At 35.9% G+C, this 20,046-nt stretch overlaps 2 protein-coding genes across 2 annotated transcripts; one reads left to right on the forward strand and one right to left on the reverse strand.

Moving 5' to 3' along the window:
* Window positions 1–706: 706 nt before the first annotated feature.
* LOC118036470 (probable inactive ATP-dependent zinc metalloprotease FTSHI 5, chloroplastic) lies at window positions 707–15,213 on the forward strand. The gene is made up of 19 exons (XM_035042174.2): window positions 707–1,797; window positions 2,596–3,067; window positions 3,648–3,848; window positions 3,932–4,225; window positions 4,323–4,595; window positions 5,100–5,189; window positions 5,291–5,422; window positions 5,980–6,153; window positions 6,964–7,085; window positions 8,591–8,792; window positions 9,226–9,354; window positions 9,663–9,845; window positions 10,823–10,942; window positions 11,339–11,524; window positions 11,614–11,688; window positions 12,053–12,112; window positions 12,225–12,332; window positions 14,072–14,152; window positions 14,678–15,213. Exons 1-19 carry the CDS (start codon window positions 857–859, stop codon window positions 14,744–14,746), a joined length of 3,912 nt encoding a protein of 1,303 aa, XP_034898065.1. The 5' UTR covers window positions 707–856; the 3' UTR covers window positions 14,747–15,213.
* Window positions 15,214–15,298: 85 nt separating this feature from the next.
* LOC118036471 (uncharacterized) lies at window positions 15,299–18,903 on the reverse strand. Its single transcript, XM_035042175.2, has 2 exons — window positions 16,081–18,903; window positions 15,299–15,870 (listed from the first exon to the last, which is right to left on the reverse strand). The coding sequence occupies exons 1-2, from the start codon at window positions 18,722–18,724 to the stop codon at window positions 15,461–15,463; spliced, it is 3,054 nt and encodes a 1,017-aa protein (XP_034898066.1). The 5' UTR covers window positions 18,725–18,903; the 3' UTR covers window positions 15,299–15,460.
* Between the last annotated feature and the right edge of the window lie 1,143 nt (window positions 18,904–20,046).

Raw genomic sequence — 20,046 nt, forward strand, 5'->3', positions numbered from 1 at the left:
GCAATACCAAATAAACTCTAAAAATCACAACGGCTAAAAAAGATAATCAAGTAATAAGATATGTAGGAAAAAATGAAAAAGTTTCCCTCAATTAATAAACATTTAGAAACATATAATAGAAGATATGTAAAAACATTACATAATATTAATTCGAGTAAATTATTTTATTAAAAATATATCCTATTGAATAACAACGATTGAAAAAAAAAAGAGTAATAAAATATGTTCATATAGAAACAGATTAAAAGGTTTCCCTCATTGAATAAACATTTAGAAACATATAATAGAAGACATAAAAAAACATTACATAATATTAATTCTAGTAAATTATTTTATTAAATGGTATTATTTTATATTTTTTATTAAATATTTTTTCTAGTATTTATCTGATAAGATTTATATTGAGTTTGGTCAATTAATTAAATCACTAAAAACTTGTTAAAATTAACTAGATTTCACTTGAGATAATATTTATTTTTAATTTAACTTAAAACTAACGCAAATTAAATCGTAAATTACACTTTTCAAAGTTAATTCTTTAAGACGGCCGAGTTTAACAACAAGGTGCAGAAGATAGTCAGATAGGGGAGGGAACGATATTAAAAAAATGATTTTATTAATCAAGAATATAAATCTCAAGGAAAACATTCCGATTTACTCTTTTACCCTCCGATTTAAAATGAAAACCGGAAGCCAATGAACCGGACTCTCTTCTTCTTCCTATCTCCCTCATCACTCTCACTTCTTGCCTGCAGACATCCTCATCTTCTTAAACCCTGCCAAAAAATACACTTAAGTGCCAAATGATCCTCAATCTCTTTCTTTTCTTTTCAACTGCACTCCTCTTTTAATTCTCATGGCTTCTTTCATCTCTCCTTCTCTCTCTCATCTCTTTCCATTACACAAAGACCCTCCATCACCAATCAAATACAGAATCAGAACCACAAAATTACACCGAAACAGACACAAAGCTCTCCCTTTTGTCCATAGTTTATGTGTCTTTGGGTTTCAAGGAGCTTCAAAGTGCTCCAAGAGCAGTCAAGACCTGCCTTTGGATTCGCCCAGAAGGTTAAAACAAGAAAAAGAATTAGTTTTCTCTAATGGGTTCCTTTCAAAACCTGAAAAAGGTGTATTTCAATGCATTACAAGGCCTATAGTGCTCACATTGTTTTGTATTGCAATTGGGTTTTATCCACTCGGTGCTCTGCCACCTCTTGCTGTGGCTGATGTCGCGGTGGCTAGTGAAGTTGCAGTAAAAAAGAAAGAGAAAAAATTGAATAAAGAATCAAACTTGAAGGAGCATGAGTTTTCAAATTATACTAAAAGTTTGCTGGAGGAGGTTTCGAGGTTGTTGAAGCGTATAGAGGAGGTTAGGAAAGGAAATGGCAGTGTAGAAGAGGTGAAGTTGGTGTTAAAAGCGGTAAAAGGAAGGAAAGAGGAGTTGCAGAGGGAAATTATGGAGGGGATGTATTTGGAAGTGCGGCAGTTGAGGAAGGAAAAAGGGAAGATGGAAAATCGCTCAGAGGAGATTGTGGAAGAGGTGGAAAAGGAAAAGAAAGAGTATGATAATTTGAGGGAAGAGGGTGAGAAAGAGAGAATGGAGGCGTTGGAGGAGAGAATGAGAGTGATGGATGAGGAGTACACTAGTGTATGGGAGAGAATTGGAGAGATTGGGGGTGAGATTTTGAGGAGGGAGACAATGGCATTGAGTGTTGGGGTTAGGGAACTTTGCTTTATTGAGAGAGAGTGTGAGGAATTGGTGAAGAGGTTTAGCCAGGAAATGAGGAGTACAGACAGGTAACTCTACAAGTAGATGCATTTTGAGTTTTGCTATTATTAAAATTGATTTTATTCTAGGAAGAATCAAGACAGCAAGAATAAGTGCCATATAAATGTTCTGATTGAATGATAATAGTATTCTGCTCTATGTTTTGTTGTTCCATTCCTTTTGTCTTAAGTTAATGGTTCTCTCTTGGAATGCTGCAGGTATGGTCACTAGAATGTGATTGTAGTAATCATAAGATGTAAAATCTACCAACCAACTTGTACTGTAAATAGTGACAAGCTTATATTTTGCTACCAACAGGCTTAGGGGGGAGTTAGATGAAAGACTATGCAATATTTAATGCGGTTAGGAAGATGTTAAATTGCGTACTTGGATGTATTATGCACTTAGATATACTATGGTCATATGGATCTTGGAAAGAATGATGAAAGGGAAATTGATGTCTTGTTCATGATTTTTACAAATTAAGTTGGTTTGAGCATTATGGTTTGTTAATGTTTTATTCAGCAATCGTATTGGTGCATGGCCAGAAGAAACTGTACTCCATGCATGAACTCTGTTGACTGAGCATTCTTTAACCTAGCTGCATCCCTTATCACATATTTTCTTGGTTTGTTATTTTACAGCTGGAAATAGATTACAAGTTAATGCAAGTGTGCACCTAGATTCTCCCTCTCTGTCCTTCCTCTTTTACATTCTGGGATTCGTGTGTTTTCACGGGCTTCATATCGCGTGTTTGTTAAATTCTCTGTCCATAAATATGTTATAAAGTTAATTACTTCTTTGAGCAATGTTTAACTTGCTTGCAGTCAGAAAAAGAGCTCTATTACCAAGCTTCCAAGATCTGAAATTCAGAAAGAACTGGAAACTGCACAAAGAAAATTATTGGAGCAAATGATTCTGCCTAACGTTGTAGAAGTTGAAGGCCTTGGGCTATTATTTGATCAAGATTCGATTGATTTTGCTGCACGTATAAGACAAGGCCTTAAAGATTCACAGAAGCTGCAGAAAGATACGGAGGCTCTTATAAGAAAAAAGATGAAGAGGTTCGGTGATGAAAAGCATTTGGTTGTGAAGACATCAGCAGATGAGGTTGTGAAGGGCTATCCAGAAGTTGAATTGAAGTGGATGTTTGGGGATAAGGAGGTTGTAGTTCCTAAAGCAACTCACCTTCACCTGTACCATAGCTGGAAAAAATGGCGTGAAGAAGCTACAGCAGAACTGAAAAGAAAATTGTTGGAAGATGCGGATTTTGGTAAAGAATATGTGGCCCAAAAACAGGTAGTTTGTCATCAACCAAGTAGCGTGTAATATATATTGAGATAGGTCTGGATCAGATGGCACATCCAACTAAAGATAATTGAAGAAAGCAATTGAGTTTACTGAAAAACTCTGTAATTCTCTTGTCCTTGCAATATTGTAGGTCACTGACATGGTTGAGACCTTAGAGAGTAAAAGATATTTATAATTCTATAGAACCTTGTGTTTGTATTGAGAGCTTTCATTTGAATAGTATGGAGTAGGAAATTGACTTGTTTCATGTTTTCCTCACTATGTCAATTATGTCATTGACAACTGGTTCTCTCATGCTTTAAGATCTGAAATCTGATGTTGGTGTTAGGTTTGAACCTTATCAATAGAGCATTTTAGATGATAAAAACTCTATTTTTTTTCCTTGGTAGCAGAAAACTGTAATTCATCGATAGTCTGTGTTTTATGTAAAGCTATATGTACTACTTTTTCCCATTTACATTTTGTCACTTGTTTTGGATTAGTGTTGTAGATTGTTGCTTTATCTAAAACTGGATGCATTTCTTTTTGTTAGTTTGTGTTATGAACCATTCACTAAATATTATTGCAGGAACAAGTTCTTCTGGGCCGCGATAGAGTAGTATCAAATACATGGTACAGTGAAGAAAAAAAAAGGTGGGAAATGGAACCAATAGCTGTTCCATATGCTGTCTCCAAGAAATTAGTGGAGCATGCTCGAATTAGGCATGACTGGGGTGCCATGTATGTTGCACTGAAGGGGGATGACAAGGAATATTTTGTTGATATTAAGGTTATTTCTGTTTATTCTCTATGGCATTTATTCCTTGTGACCCACTTTTGAAATGCATTTAACCCTCTTTGTTTTTGTTCCAGGAATTTGAAATTCTCTATGAAGATTTTGGAGGGTTTGATGGTCTGTACATGAAAATGCTTGCCAGTGGCATTCCAACTAGTGTTCATCTGATGTGGATCCCTTTATCAGAGTTGGATTTGGGTCAACAGTTTCTCATGGCATTAAGGCTGACTGGTCAATGCTTAAATGGATTATGGAAGAGTAGAATTGTTTCATATGGGAGAGATTGGGTTGTAGAGAAAGTTAGAAATATAAATGATGACATAATGATGGTGATCGTGTTCCCCATGCTGGAGCTCATTGTTCCATTCCCGGTATCAATTATATGAACTCATCACTTGCCACCTTTTGTTTGTATTTATCCAGTGCGGTTATTCTCTTGATAGTTTTATAGTTACTGTCCTTTCACAGGTGAGGATGCGGTTGGGGATGGCATGGCCAGAGGAAATAGATCAAACCGTTGGCTCAACGTGGTACTTGAAATGGCAATCTGAGGCAGAAATAAATTTTAAGTCCAGAAAAACTGATGATATGCAATGGTTTTTTTGGTTTGCCATTAGATTGTTTATATATGGATATATTTTGTTTCATGCCTTCCGGTTTCTGAAGAGAAAAGTTCCAAGACTTTTAGGTTTTGGACCTTTACGTAGCAGAGATCCAAACTTCCTGAAGTTACGCAGAGTGGTATTGCTTAGACCCTTTCCTGGTTCTTATAATTTGAACTTTAATATATTGGGCTTATTTCTAATCTGAATGTTGTATAGGTCATAAGCCTGGACCTATTATTCCTTTTCAATGCCATTGCCCAGTTAATGATTACTATCATGGTTGTAAAGAACTTATATTGTGTTTGATGCCTACCGTCTTCATAAAACTGGCAATTCTTTAGAATTTTTAGGTTCTTAAATTAACATCTGCACTGGCAATCTTCTAATTTCTGTTTATTAAGTAATGTTAGTTGTGATGATTTTAACTACACTCATGGTCAATACCAACGGACGTTTTATCCCTGTTAGTGAAATACTTTTTCCTGGTCTCTCTTCTATTGAAAGAAGGGAATGGTATGGAAATTATTGGTTGATTTTGGATGACCTTTGGAACTTAGTTGCTCCATAGCACATCCACTCTTGATTAAAAGTCTAGATGTGAGCTGACTGAATAGCATTACTGTTTTATGTTAACTCGCAGAAATACTATGTTAAGTACAAGTTGAGGACCATCAAAAGTAAGAAAAAAGCTGGGATTGATCCTATAAGCACTGCATTTGATGGAATGAAGGTTTATACTTGCTACTTAAATAATCTTTTTTTTTTAAAATTTAATTTAATTATAGGGAACTATTTTCCCTGACAAATTTTATATCCATGTTTGTTTTGCAGAGGGTGAAGAATCCTCCTATACCATTGAAGGATTTTTCTAGTGTTGAGTCTATGAGAGAGGAAATCAATGAAGTTGTTGCATTTCTACAAAATCCTAGTGCTTTTCAAGAAATGGGTGCCCGTGCACCTCGAGTATGTTATTCTCAAGATATTACTGACATTCTGTTGTTTTTTATTTTATTTTTGGTATTATGAATGCCTTGGTCAGCTATGCATCATTAATATGTTTCTACTTTTGTTTGTTGCCCAACACTTGAGCAATATAAATTGAAGCTAAAACAGAAGTATACAAGCAATATAAAACATGATGCCTTGACTCATAGGTTTAAAAAAGAATGGCACTGATGTTCATGAGTCAATCAAACAAGATTCTGAATTAAAACTGGACTACATTAATATTGATGTGAGAAGATTAAATGTCTCCATGAACATGTAATCGCTATCTGATAAGTGCATGGGAAAACTCAAAATACTTTTCAGCTGAGCTACTTACCAGAATACAAGATTTGAAACATTCATAATAACTATTTCAGCACACTTGCTTGTTCAACTTCCATTTGTTTGCCTGTTCAACATGTAGTGTAATCTGTTCAGCATACACAATATTTCAAATTACTAATTTCTGCTGCAAGGTAGATGTTCATGTGTAATGTGGTTATACCAGCTTGTGAGGTAGTTCATTGTTGCAGGGAGTTCTTATTGTAGGTGAGAGGGGAACGGGAAAAACATCTCTAGCACTGGCTATTGCTGCAGAAGCTAGGGTACCGGTTGTAAAAGTTGAAGCCCAGCAATTGGAGGCTGGGCTATGGGTTGGTCAAAGTGCATCCAATGTCAGGGAACTGTTCCAGACAGCTAGGGATTTGGTTTGTCCTATAAGCCTTCCTGGTTATCTACTTTGACTAATTTTTGTTTAATTGGGGAATCACAGATCAATTGTATTTCTCAGAGCATGTTGATTTGTTCAATGAATGCTTGGTTCAAAACTGAACTGTTGTTAAAAGTTACATTATTTGTTATTGCCATATTGATTTCCCTATCAAAGATAAATTTTATTTGGACCGATCAATTCCAATTTATACCTTGGGCTTAGCCAAATTTAGGGGATTATTCTCTCTCATTACCTACTTTAGCATGAAGATTAAATGAATGTCTGGAAATTTGACAATTACATCTCTTTCACTACTTTATTAATCCTTCTTAGTTTTGTTTTAATTGTAGGGAAATTTTGTTGGTTATCCTTTAATACCTTTTGAATCAATAAAGCTTTTACTTGTTGAGTGTGCCTTTGCAAAGGATGGACAGGTTTTTGAATCCTAGATGTTTTTTGAAAATAAAAAACTGATTTATAAACAAGTCTTGAAGAGAAAATTTAGATGCAAATTAACACAATAACTTTATCCATTCCCTTTTCTTTTCCTGTGGCTTCTGTGTCTTCATCATGCAGTAAATATTCTTCATAAATTGCTCAAGATTTTGCTGATCTTGTAAGTCTTGCAAATCTTGGATTTGCTATTTTCTATCAAGAAATTTAGGTGATACTTCATAACAAGCAAAATATGGGTTTTGCTTCATATCTACTTGAGTTTTCCCGTGTTAGATATTTGATTTCCAGTTTTTAGTTCTTGAATGATACAGAGAAATGTGTTTTGCTGATTATATAATGTCATTTGTAGGCCCCTGTAATAATTTTTGTGGAGGATTTTGACCTTTTTGCTGGTGTCCGTGGTAAGTTCATACATACTAAAAAGCAGGATCACGAGGCTTTCATTAATCAACTTCTGGTGGAGCTTGATGGGTAATTTTCAGTTTCTCACTCTATTTGAGAAAAACTCTGCAGTTTGCTTTGAATTAGTATTTTCTTATGTCAAGCAAGCTCTTCCATACAGCACTCAGTGATAGATTTCAAACATCTCTTCCATTTCCTAGTTTGTTGCTGTGATCTCAAGCCTTTTAATATGCCTAATTGCTGCATCTTTTTCTCTGCACGTGTAAGGAGGCAAATGGTCATGGACGCCTGTGCTTTGCATCTTTTATTGAATGACTGGCAACCTGCAAGAAACTTTGAACATGTGCAGCTCTTTTTATTTCCTTCCTGGCTCAGGAGCCACGAGGGAGGGTGGTCTTGGCTTTGTATTTGTGCAACTTTGTTGAACATGAAATTTCCTCTACCAAGTAGCGAGAATTTTTTTTATTATGGCTTTAATCGTAGCTGTCTATTGAATGCCTCTTTGAATCTATCCCTTTTACAGAGCATTTCATATCTGTTCTTATTTTGTGATTTTGGCCGTTTCTTTTCCTGGAAGCAATGGATGCGGAGATATCTTTGACTGACATATTTTTGTGGTAACCATGAACTGAAAAACAACTACAATGAGTTTAATGAGAATTTGATGGAATCACTGTTAGGTGTAGGAAATCTCTTTTGCAAGGATGTCCATTTTAAAAATTTTTAGTTTTGCTTCTGTACTTGAAGGACTCAGAATGCTCACTATCCTCTCGAGCACCCAGCTTCATCTTTCTTCAATTGATCCTACAAGCCTTTTTCTCTTGTTGATTTGCTTGAGTTAGTCTTTCTTGCATAATTTCACATCAATTTAGTCCTTTAGCTTTGGTAACCTTTCCATCTAAGAGTAAGATCTGCTGGCCAATTTCTGCTTGGTGTAATGGTGAAATTCTTGAGTTTGCAACCACAATGCAAATATGCTGAAGGCAAGACTGCCTTTAATAGGTTCTGGAAGATTGTAATTGGTAATGGCCTTTAGTTATTATCAACACATCAGAACACGGTATTTGCTATCACTTATGTTAATATATCTTCTCCATGTTCATCAATAGGATTCTATCACATTTTAGTTTCTCATTCCTGTTAATGGCCTATAGTTGGTGCATTTTGCTTTGCATATTGCAACATAACTATGATTTGATTTAGATGGGTGTGGAATGCTATCATAGTTATACCATCTATTTGTATATTCATGTTACCTTTAAGCACATTACAACTTTTAACCCGGATACTCTGATTTTTTATTTGGTTCAACAAGAGGCCCAATGATCCTTGGGATAAACAGTTGGGGGTAGCCCTCCCCCGTCCATAAATCCCACCCCAGCCTTCCAGGGTTAGAATCTGAGATCTCCAAGTGGAAATACCAAGCCTTAATGGCCAGCCTGTTCCCTTGGAAACATACTCTTTGTGATTTTGCAAGATGATGATTCTATTTTTTTTTGGGTCATTAAAAAGATAGCCAAGTTTTATATTGTCAGCATCTTTGTTTCATCAAAGTATGCGTTGTACTCTTCCAGGTTTCAGAAACAAGATGGCGTTGTTCTGATGGCTACAACTAGAAATATAAATCAAATTGATGAAGCCTTGCAGCGACCTGGACGGATGGATAGAGTATTTTATCTTCAACAGCCAACACAAGCAGAGAGGGAGAAGATTTTACACTTATCTGCTAAAGAAACCATGGATGAAGACCTTATTGATTTTGTAGACTGGAGAAAGGTCATTCCTGATCAGTGTTGTGTGTGTGTGTGTGCTTGCTTGCTAATGCATATAAGCAGTTATTGTGATGGATAAAGAAGTGCAGTGGGAGTCCACTAATTTGCTATGGATTTTATTGTGGTTGATTTGCTTGGTCTTTGAAGTTCTCATAATTTGTCCCTGTTCCGGAGAACTTTTTTTCTCACCATGGGTCTTTTGGATACATGTATTCATGTTTGGACCCTCTGCATGAGGAATGTTTTTTTTTTTTGGTTTGAATTATGGCCTTTTGCTTCACTTTTAATCATCAATCCTAATTTATAGCGTTACAGAAAGTTGCCTTCTTGAAAACCAGTTTGTTTGATGAATTTTTGCACTTCTCAGTACTTGCTTTTCCTTCTTTCATTTGAATTCTACTGAGCTTGTCTTAAATATCAACTTTTACCTTTTTCAGGTTGCTGAGAAGACAGCTCTTTTAAGACCAGTAGAATTAAAACTTGTTCCTGTTGCTTTGGAAGGTAGTGCCTTCAAGAGCAAGTTTCTTGACACAGATGAACTCATGAGCTATTGCAGTTGGTTTGCGGTAAAGAAATAATCTCCATTATTTCATCTTTATACATATGTATAATCCTGTCTCTAGAGATTATTAATTTGTTTGCTCCCATTTATTATTGAGTCACATATAGCTCCAGTATATGAACAAATTCATGCTTTGTGGTTCTCTTCACATATTATTAACTTCTTTTTCCTTTTTTTTTTTCCCCTTCAAGTTTGATAATTATTTAATTTGCCTTATAAGCATTTTTAACAGGTTTGTAATGTGGTCTTTGCTCGGGTTTTTTTTAATGATTTTCTCACTGATATGGGGATGGTACTCAATACTTTTTGTAGACTTTCAGCTGTTTGGTTCCAGATTGGGTTCGGAAAACAAAAATTGCAAAGAAGATGAGCAGGATGATGGTGAATCATTTGGGACTAACATTGAGTAAAGAGGATTTGCAGAACGTGGTTGATCTAATGGAGCCATATGGTCAGATAAGCAATGGAATAGAACTTCTGAATCCTCCACTTGATGTAAGTAATTTTGTTGGCTTTTGAAAGGTTAAGCTTTTGATAAGCAACTGTCTTTCCTTTGGTAATGTCTTTTCCTCGTCCATGAATTTAGTCAATAAATACCTCCTTTGCTTTTTGCCACGCACCAGCAATTTATTTTGCCTTTTGATCTGAAATTTCCTGAATCCATTTAAATATATTTTTAAAGTAAACTATTGAATAACTGGTGATTTCCTGTTTTCCATTTCTTTGCTCCCTGCTTACCTTTACTGTTCCACATGCATTCGGTTACTTATCCCATGTCCTAACCTGATTGTGCAAAAGACTTCTGTAAGAATCAATAATTTTTGAATGCATTTTATATTTTCATAAATTAAGTTTAAAACTTGTGCTATGAACAGAGTTCAATCCCTGTGATATTTCTATTCGATGAACAGTAAGGAATTTCAGTTCATTCCATGAAAAAGATACTGATGATTTTTCTAAACTTCTGTTAAGTAGTTGCATCTCCAATCAGCAGTGAATGAAGTTTTGTACGACTTATGTGGTGTATAAGCCTCACCACTTCCTGGCAGTTTATAAGCTTGCATTGCCATGTACAGTATAGGGGCTTTCAGTTTACTAGATTAGGCTTCTTCTGTGAACGGTTCAACACCTCAAACTTTAAAAGTATAACCAGTCTGTTTTAGAGAAGTTATCCATGTTATAAACAAGGGGTGGTTCTTACCCTGCTATGTCAAAACTCAAAAGCAACTTGATGGTTTCACAAAGAGGGCAGCTTGGTCTTAATAAAAGAAGCAAAGATCAACAAGTATTCCCTTCTTTTTCTTCTTCCTTTTGATTTTGTAGGAAACAAGAAACACATGAATTTTACTCTTTAAATTTTGCTTGAGATAAGTCAGTATCTCTTGTTTTGGGTCCTGCTTACAACCATGTAGAAATGTTGTTTCTTTATACTGTCATGAAGGTTTGAATTAATTGGATATGGTGCATGGCAGTGGACAAGGGAGACCAAATTTCCACATGCTGTTTGGGCTGCTGGCCGTGGTCTGATTGCCCTTCTTTTACCCAACTTTGATGTGGTTGATAATCTATGGCTGGAGCCATGTTCTTGGCAGGTGAGTCATTTCATATCTTCTTGTGACTGAGTGCATGTTTACTCCGATAATCAATGTCAATTGATTTGAAGCAACAATGTCATTCTCCTTATAAATTAAAATGATGAAAGGTCATGAATTTTAAGCCTAAGCCAAGTTTGTACAATGTCTCCAAGAAATGTACAACACATCTTGCCTAAGCTAAGGCTGTACAGTGTCTATGATTGCATGACAATTTGCCTGGTTCTTTTTTCCCTATGATCCTTCCACATTCAATTTATTTGTTGTCTTAAGAAGCTGAAAATTGTACTAGCTGTTCCATGCTTAGGTATGGTTCAGATGAATGCTAGCAGTGAAACTCTTTTGAGAACTTATGAATAGAGAAGCTGTGAAAAATTTTACCTGTTCTTTTTGCAGGGTATTGGATGTACAAAGATTAGCAAGGCAAAAAATGAAGGTTCCTTGAATGGGAATTCAGAATCAAGATCATACCTTGAAAAGAAGCTTGTATTTTGTTTTGGTTCATATATATCATCCCAACTACTACTTCCGTTTGGGGAAGAAAATTTTCTTTGTTCTTCAGAATTGAAACAGGCTCAGGAGGTCAGTATTCATCAGTTAATAGCATCAACAGATTGTATAATTCCATCTGAGTATAGCTTGCATCATTGTCTATTTGCTAATTGCAACAGATAGCTACAAGGATGGTGATTCAGTATGGGTGGGGGCCTGATGACAGTCCTGCAATTTACTACAGTAACAAAGGGGTATTCCCTATTCTACAACCATGAATATATTGGTGGACAGAAATTTAAGTTGTTGCTCAAATTAATCACTGCAGACCTTGTTTTGTTACTAGAGTATGTATTTGCCATGTTACCCTGGGATAAGAGGCACAAACAAACATGGCTTGTGCTCCCACGATGTGGCCTTTATGTTTGCTTGTACATATGATTACCTCTCACAATGCAAAAAAGGAAAAAAAAAAAGAAAAAGAAAAAAAGAGAGGACAGCGTTCATATTATTCTTGGCTGATTTAGAAGCATCTAGTTTGTATGGTATTGCTATTAGAAAAAAGGGTGCCATAGTGCTATTTCCTTGCTGGATTTATTTTTTTTGCCATTGGTGTAGGTTACATTTTTAAGCACGGGGAACAGCCATGAGTATGAGATGGCAGCCAAAGTTGAAAAGGTATGTTTGTCATGCTTCCTTTGGTGAATGCTTATACTTTTTTCCTTTACATGGCAGCAGTGTAAACATCATTTACTGAAGTAGTTGTGGTTTGGATTGAGATATTCTGCAGCTTTATGATTTAGCATATCTTAAAGCAAAGGGTATGCTTCAGAAAAATCGACGAGTTCTTGAAAAGATTGTTGAAGAATTGCTTGAATTTGAGATTTTATCTGGCAAGGTAAACGATGTTACCCTAAAACAGTTTAAGCTTCTCTACTTACTGTAGACAGCGATGTTTCCTTTGTTCAGTCTCCAGCTATCAATCATTTAAATCTCTGCCTTGCCCTTCTTGAGCAGCTTTGAAAAATTTGAGAATTCTAATATCAAAGCATTTATATCAGGCTGCCTTTCCGGATAATTATTAACCAAAAAACAAAAAGAACTGGGGTTTAATATGGCTCTTCACTATTCACCTTTTTTTTTTCATATATATTTTCGTCCCTTTATTTTTTTTCAACTTTTGTCCTTAAAGTCTAATTCTTTCAATTGAAGTACAATCTAATTAGATGAGATTAAGTTTGATATTGTGGTATAAAGACCGAATTAAAAGATAGAGGATTGAAATGTAAAGCACAGAGAAAACATATGGTTAATCTCAAATTCACAGCAATTTTTATTTCGATTCAAAATTTTAATTTAAATTTTTCAATATTTAAGTTTGAGAGAGGAGAGAGAAAGTTGGTCGAAAACAACGAAAGAAAGAGTTATTGGCTGCCATAGTTTTGACAACCAAAACAACCAAGATTGGTGTTAAAGGGTTTCATTTAACAAGAAAAGTTCAATGGTGGTGATTTTTGGCCTTCATCTTTCTTGAAATAGTAGATTGAGGTTCGTTTGGATTTTTTGGATTCAATTGATTTTTTATTTTTAAGTGATTTTAGGGTGTTTCGGAGTTGGTAGGTGATTTATGGAGATTTCTATGGTGTTTTGAGGTTTTTTCTAGTAAAAATGACTTAAAAATTAGGTTTTTGAGGTCTAAAAATTAGAACCCTGATTTTCTAGTCACTAGAAAAGACCTGTCGCTTGATTAAAGAAAAAAAAGAAAAAAAATACAAGGACTTGAGCTTTCGTATGTTAGCACTTGGCCTCTTTCTTTTTATTTATTTATTTATTTATTCTTTTCATTAATTTTTTTCCATTTAAATAGCAATTTATGCTCTAACTCTCATTTTTGAAATAAATTGAATTAGTTTTATTGTTAAGTAGTGATTGATCTTTTAATTTTTATTTTTTTTAGTTGCATGATACTTCGAAGAGATTAATTTAATTTCACAGAATGTTTTCAATCATATTTTATATGAATGAGTTATATTTGGATGATGTTTTTATAAAAATAAAAATGATTTGTTATCAGCAACTACAATTACCTGCTAAGATAAAATGAATAAAAACATTTAAAATAAAAGAGTAGTCGGTGTAAAACATTTGCATATGCATTGATCTTTTATTTCTATTATGAAGATTATCTTCTTGCTTTAATATTAAATCAATGTTAACTTTTTTTGGATTTATCAGTTTTATATATTTTTAAAATTTATTATTTAAAGAGTAAAAAATATTTTTTCGTTGCTTCATTAAAAAAAATTATGATACATAAAAAACATATTCATAACATAATTATTTTGTTCCTTTTACATTAAAAATCAACTTAAAATCCTACACGCAGCGAACACAAGTTGATCATCTCACTAAACTTCATCTGTTAAACTAAAAATTTTACCCAATTTTTCTATGTTAATTTTTCTAGTTATTCTGATTAAAAAGTAATTGGATCATCTCAACAAACCTTTGTATGTTACTGCTTCGCAGTGTAGGTTTTGTTGATGTCACTTGAGCCTTTTAATATAAAAGTTGATTCTGTTTGTTGTTATCATGTATTTTTAATGTTAATTAAGATAAAACTTCATTTTCTTTCAGGATTTAGAAAGGATGGTTGATGATAATGGTGGCATTCGGGAGAAAGAGCCCTTTTCCCTTTCCAAAGCTAATTATACAGAGGTAGGTTTCAACTCCCCCCCCCCCTCGTTTCTCCTTGAGGGGAGGGGAGGATTGCAAATGTAAGAATGTGTGACTAAAATTATTTACTTTGAAGATGCTCTGTTGTTTCTACATTAGAGCTGCTCCAGGGTATAGGTAGGTATTTCTTCGGGATGCAGAATGATTTGGAAAAATTACTTCATTTCCATAGAAATCCCCAACGCCTTGAAAATAGCATAGAAAGAACACCTCGAGTTTCAGCAGTCTGCATTAAAGACACATTAATCCTGGGATTGAAATAATCTGGAATTCCGAAGTTAAAAGTAAACATGTAAAAGTTTGATGGTCTCTGCATGAAACAGAAAAGTGATGCACGCTTCTTTAGAAGTTGGTTAGACTCATAGACTTCTAGATTTGCACCTGTTATAAAAATTGGTTATTTTCATTTCATTTTTGCAACGAAATGATTTTCCTTATTGTCCGTGTTTTCAGTTTACTGCCTGCATTTGTGTATACATGGACTAATCCTATCCTTAATATTTTCAGGCATTGTCTAGCAGCTTTCTAGATCAAGGCAATGGAGCAGGACCTGCTCTTTTAGGTGTATCTACCTAGGATGAAGGGCCAATTTTTATTACGAGTTTAGTTTGCTTGTTCGAGTATGAAATGAAGGTTTCCGCTCGTATTAATAACTTCATTTAACAGTGTCTTTCTGACATTTGAAATATCACAGGAAACAGGCTAGGGTTGAGAAGATGACCCGCTATTTTCTCCCTTCTCAACTGTGCGATCCCAATCTTCTAGGTTAGAGGACTTCTGGCTCCTCGCCTTCTTTGAATTGTAACTTTGATTTTTCAGCAACAGGCAACATATTAGAATGGTTACTTTTTGCTTCACCTCATTCCCCTTCCATATGATTGTAAGCATAAAAGCCAGTGCTATGAATACAGGGATGAGCTTGAAGAGTTGCAAAAAAATTATAGACATGTAGGCTTCACCATTGAAATTTTAGTTTAGGCTTGTAAAGAACATTTTAATGCAAATACCAATGATTGCAGAATAAGCTTATGATGGGATTTGAATTCTGGATTTACATGATACACTGGAATGGATCTATTTTGAAGGCTTAAGAAAGAATCTGAGCAGTTCATAACAATTTGCAGTGAAGTTTGACATCTTCTTATTTTATTCCTTAAAGAATAAATAAAAGTATGAACATTCATGTAGATTATATCTGCAACTAAACTCATGGAACAAGTTTTGGAGTGAAAGTAAAAAGATTTACATAAAAAGGAGTTGCACAAGAGCAGCAGCCTGAGGATATTCTCCCTACAGAAGGCCTATTACAGGTGAGGTGCTAAAGATTGGCCTCTCTTCTCTAGGATTTTGTACGTTGTTATGACAAGTGCTCTTCCTTCGAGGCTTCGCCTCTCCAAGCATTGTTATGACATCCCTCATAGATGGTCTGTCCTTGGGTAGCTTAGCGGTGCAGAGAATCGCGATGCGGAGAACAAGAAGCATCTCTTCCTGCACATGTTTGTATTGTCCTGCTATGCTGCGGTCTAGTGCTTCTTCTAATGCTCTATTGTTTCTGATCTTTCTTCGAGCCCATTCAACAATGTCAACAGATTCTTCAAATGCAGGGTCTAGTGGCATTTTTCCTGTCAGAAGCTCCAAAAGCACAACCCCGAAACTATATATATCACTCTTTTCATCAACCTTCAGAGTATATCCATATTCTGTCACGAGAAAATAAAAACATCAGTGGCAGTCCAGATTAGCAATATGCAATTTGAGTTTTTCTTACTTTTGCAACCCTAGGCCTACTATGGTTAGAAAGTAGCATGTGAATGGATGGATATGAGATGAGTGTATGGCAAACTTCTTTGATGAAATAATTTATGGTTCACGCTCAGACAGGATATCTGAAGAATAGACAAGCAACTTACCAGGTGCAATATAACCATAAGATCCAGCCACCATTGATACTGTCTCATTCTTATGACTCATCATCCTTGCCAAACCGAAATCCGCTATCCTTGCCTCTAGGTTTGCATCAAGCAGGATGTTGTTGGACTTGATATCACGGTGGATGACTGGTGGGTGACAATCATGGTGGAGGTAGTTCAGCCCCTGTGCAACTCCAACTGCTATGTTGTAGCGTGAGACCCAGTCCACCAACAAATTTCCAGCTTCTTTACCGTGTAAAGCTGTTCCAAGGTTTCCATTAGGCATGTACTCATAAACCATCATTACATCTGTTTCATTATGAAGATACCCTAATAGCCGCACAATGTTTCGATGCCGAAGCCTCCCTAAGAGACTCACTTCTCTGAATAGATCATCGCCATTCTCGAGGTCTGTTTCTGTTCTCCAAAGCTTCTTCACGGCTACAATTGCATGTGGCCGATGAGCCTCAGCCTTGTAAACAATGCCCGTCCCTCCCATGCCGATGATATTGGATTCCTTAATGGAAGCTAGTATATCACTACTGGTGAAACTTATTCGCTGGAATGCTACTAATGTCCAAGGCCATTCCTTGTTGCTCTTGTTATGCCAGTCATCGAAGAAACTGTTGTACAAATACCATCTTTTATAAAGCCATCTCCCAGTGAAAAATGCGATCCCTAGAGTTAAGATGATTGAGACTCCGATGATGAATCCTGTTATGACATGCTTGATGCGCAGATTCTCTTGTTGCTTTGATGCAGAGGAAGTAGTGGAGCAGGGTGGAAGTACGCCGCCACAAAGACCAGCATTGCCAATAAGATCATTAGGATTTATGGTCGTCAGCATTCCATTGGAGGGAACCGGACCCTCAAGTTTATTGAATGACAAGTTTACCATTTCCAAGGCTGGTGAGGTCCCAAAGTTCGCTGGGATCCGACCAACAAGAGAATTGTTGGACAGGTCAAGAATGGCCAATGTGGGCATTGTTGAGATTGCTTTTGGGATCTCCCCGGTAAATTGATTGTTTTGCAGGTTCAGATTCACCAGCTTTTCACATGAAGCAATGCTCTCTGGGATTTTTCCAGAGAAATGGTTGCTTGAAAGGTCAAGAAGTGAAAGTGATGGGTAATCTTGGAATTGGTCTGGGATTTGGCCTTCAAAGTTGTTGTTGGAGGCCATGAATATCTGAAGGTTTGGAACGGAGAGAATGCTATATGGGAGAGATGATTCAAGGTGGTTTCCAGAGACATCAATGAAAGAAAGTGATGTAGACAAAGCAATGTCGTCTGGTATTTGGCCAGTTAGATTGTTGCTAGCCAATTCCAGCCTTTGAAGTATTGGAAGACTTCCAAGACCAACTGGAATTGTCCCAGAAATAAGATTATTTTGCATGCGAACACGTACTAATGACTTGCAGGTTGAGAGACTTGTGGGGATTGGGCCAGAGAAGGAATTGTTGAAGAGAATGACTTTAGTGAGATTGCCAGAACGACACAAACCTGGTGGAATCTCACCTGACAATGAATTTGATGACACATCTAACCATTGCAAGGGTGAGTTCTGTCCTAGATTCTCAGGCAAAGGACCAGTCAGAAAATTATTCCATAGCTCAAGCACCTCCAATTTGGTTAATTCACCAAGCTTGGTAGGAACTGTACCCTTCAGTTGATTGCTCATCAAATTCAAGAGCTGCAGATTCTTCAGCTCTGCTACCTCCACTGGGATCTCTCCTGAAATCTGATTATCCGAAAGATCCAGGAATACAAGGGATGTAGCATTACCAAGTTCTGGTGGAATCTTTCCTGTGAAATTGTTCTTGTACAGATAAACTGTTGCAAGTTGCTTTAGCCTACCCAATTCAGCAGGAATCGGGCCACTGAGTCTGCCGACTGCCAAGTCAAGATACTGAAGACTGGTAAGGTTTCCAATCTCTGCTGGGATTTCACCTTCGAACTCATTGTATCCAAGAATGATGGTCTCTAGAGAAGCAAGTTGGCCTATCTCTCTTGGAATCCTTCCGGTCAGATTATTACCAGAAAGGCCGAGAAACTTCAGTTTCTGCAGATACTTGAAAGAACTAGGAATTGAGCCTACGAAGAAGCTCCCTCGAAAATCTATGCTTTCGAGTGATGTTGCATTGCCAAGATCTTCAGGAAGATAGCCTGAGAAGTTGTTGCTTGATGCATTGACTGAAGTCAATCCAGAGGCCATTCCTAGACCAGTGGGGAAGCTGCCAATGAAGTTGTTCTGACTTACATCAATGGTCTTCAATGAGGTGAGAGTTCCTAGTGATTTTGGCAACGAAGAATCAAACCCATTACAAGAGATGTTGAGCAAAGAAAGACTATGCAACTCCTGAATATGATATGATACATTGCCGCTGAGATTCATGTTGGAAAGGTCAAGCCTCTCTACAAACCCCTCGGAGTTGCACCGTACTCCAGTCCAGTAACAATGGGGAGACCGATTCCCAGCTGCATTGCCTGGCGTTTTCCAACCCGTAAGTTTATTTGACGGATCAATCAGGCTAGATTTGATCAACAACAAAGTTGACAATTCATCATACTGTACACTTTGAACTCCCTCAACAAAAACAAGAGAGAAAGCAATGCAAATGTCGAAGAACAGCAAAAGGGTTTGCATTTTTTTGTTCTTTTGAGTCTGTTTCCTTCTAGTTGTTTGACATTTCTGGCTCTGTGGAACAGAGAGGAGTAGTGTGGCAAGAGGATGTTATATGAGAGAGGAAGAAGCTAACCAGCCAGCCTGCCATAATTAATGAACAATGATTATTAGTTTAATCTGTTTACGTGGGATCTTGGGATCAGAACCAGCTAATTATCTGCACTTAATGAGTTTGAAGGGTTGGACTCATTGCAAATCCACCAGACACTAAAACATGGGAAGAATGTGTCTTCTGTGATAGTAGCTGGTTATTCTTTGCCTGTTGATTATATTATCGGTTCATCTTCATGGTCAACCCAGCTAGGTAATTAATAACCTAGTAAGTAATGATGATTATTTGATTCTCGTGCACATTTAACTGAAACTAAATTGTACTTATCTTCTGTTAATCTGAAAATATTTTAAGATTTTACTTTATGCTCTGGGCTAGATTGCTCATCATGACCTTTGACTACTGCAGGTAAGGTGAGCATTTCACTGTTTACTGAGCACACTCGGTTATTGTTCTTCAGAAATTCACAAATAAAAATAGAAAAGGTAGGAAAAATATGTTTAGTTTATAAACACACATGTAATAAGAATATGACTACTTACTCTCATAATAAAAAGAATAGCACGCTTGCTAAATAAACATGTAAGTTTTTATAGATAATTAAATACATAATATTAAACAAAACTAAAAAATAAGTGCCCATTTGAAAACATTTTAAAAATTAAACCAAGCCTTATTAATTGTTCAATAATTAATAATTTATTCTTCAGATTCTATTACTCTTCACTTGGTGCAAGAAAAAACTTTCTTTAATAAACCTTCTAGTATTTCGACAATATCATCTTGATTAAGTGTATTTTAATAAAATCTAATAAAACTCAAAAGAATTATACTCAATATCTTTTTATAAAGATCAAACTTAAGCTCTAGAGTTAAAGAAAAGAACAGAAGAAGACGTCCGGAAAAAACCATCAATAGATAGAGGAAAGAACTCAATAAATTTCATGGATTCTTTTTTTATTCATTCAATACACTAATTTATATAACTTGAAAACCAAAACATTAATGCTTATAATTCACAGATTTTTATAATTCATGAATATTTATTAATTATGATGAATGCTCATCAAGTGCTCATAATCTATTATTAACAATTTGTAAATTTTCATGAATTACTAGTAAATAAGAAAAGGAATATTGCATCATCATCAAGTTCAAACTTCTGTGCTCCCACCCCCTCTCCCCCCTGCTAAAACTCAGGGAAAACAGCAGGTGATGGATATGGTATACG

Source organism: Populus alba, chromosome 13 (genome assembly GCF_005239225.2).
Source record: "Populus alba chromosome 13, ASM523922v2, whole genome shotgun sequence".
NCBI classification, from domain to species: Eukaryota; Viridiplantae; Streptophyta; class Magnoliopsida; order Malpighiales; family Salicaceae; genus Populus; species Populus alba.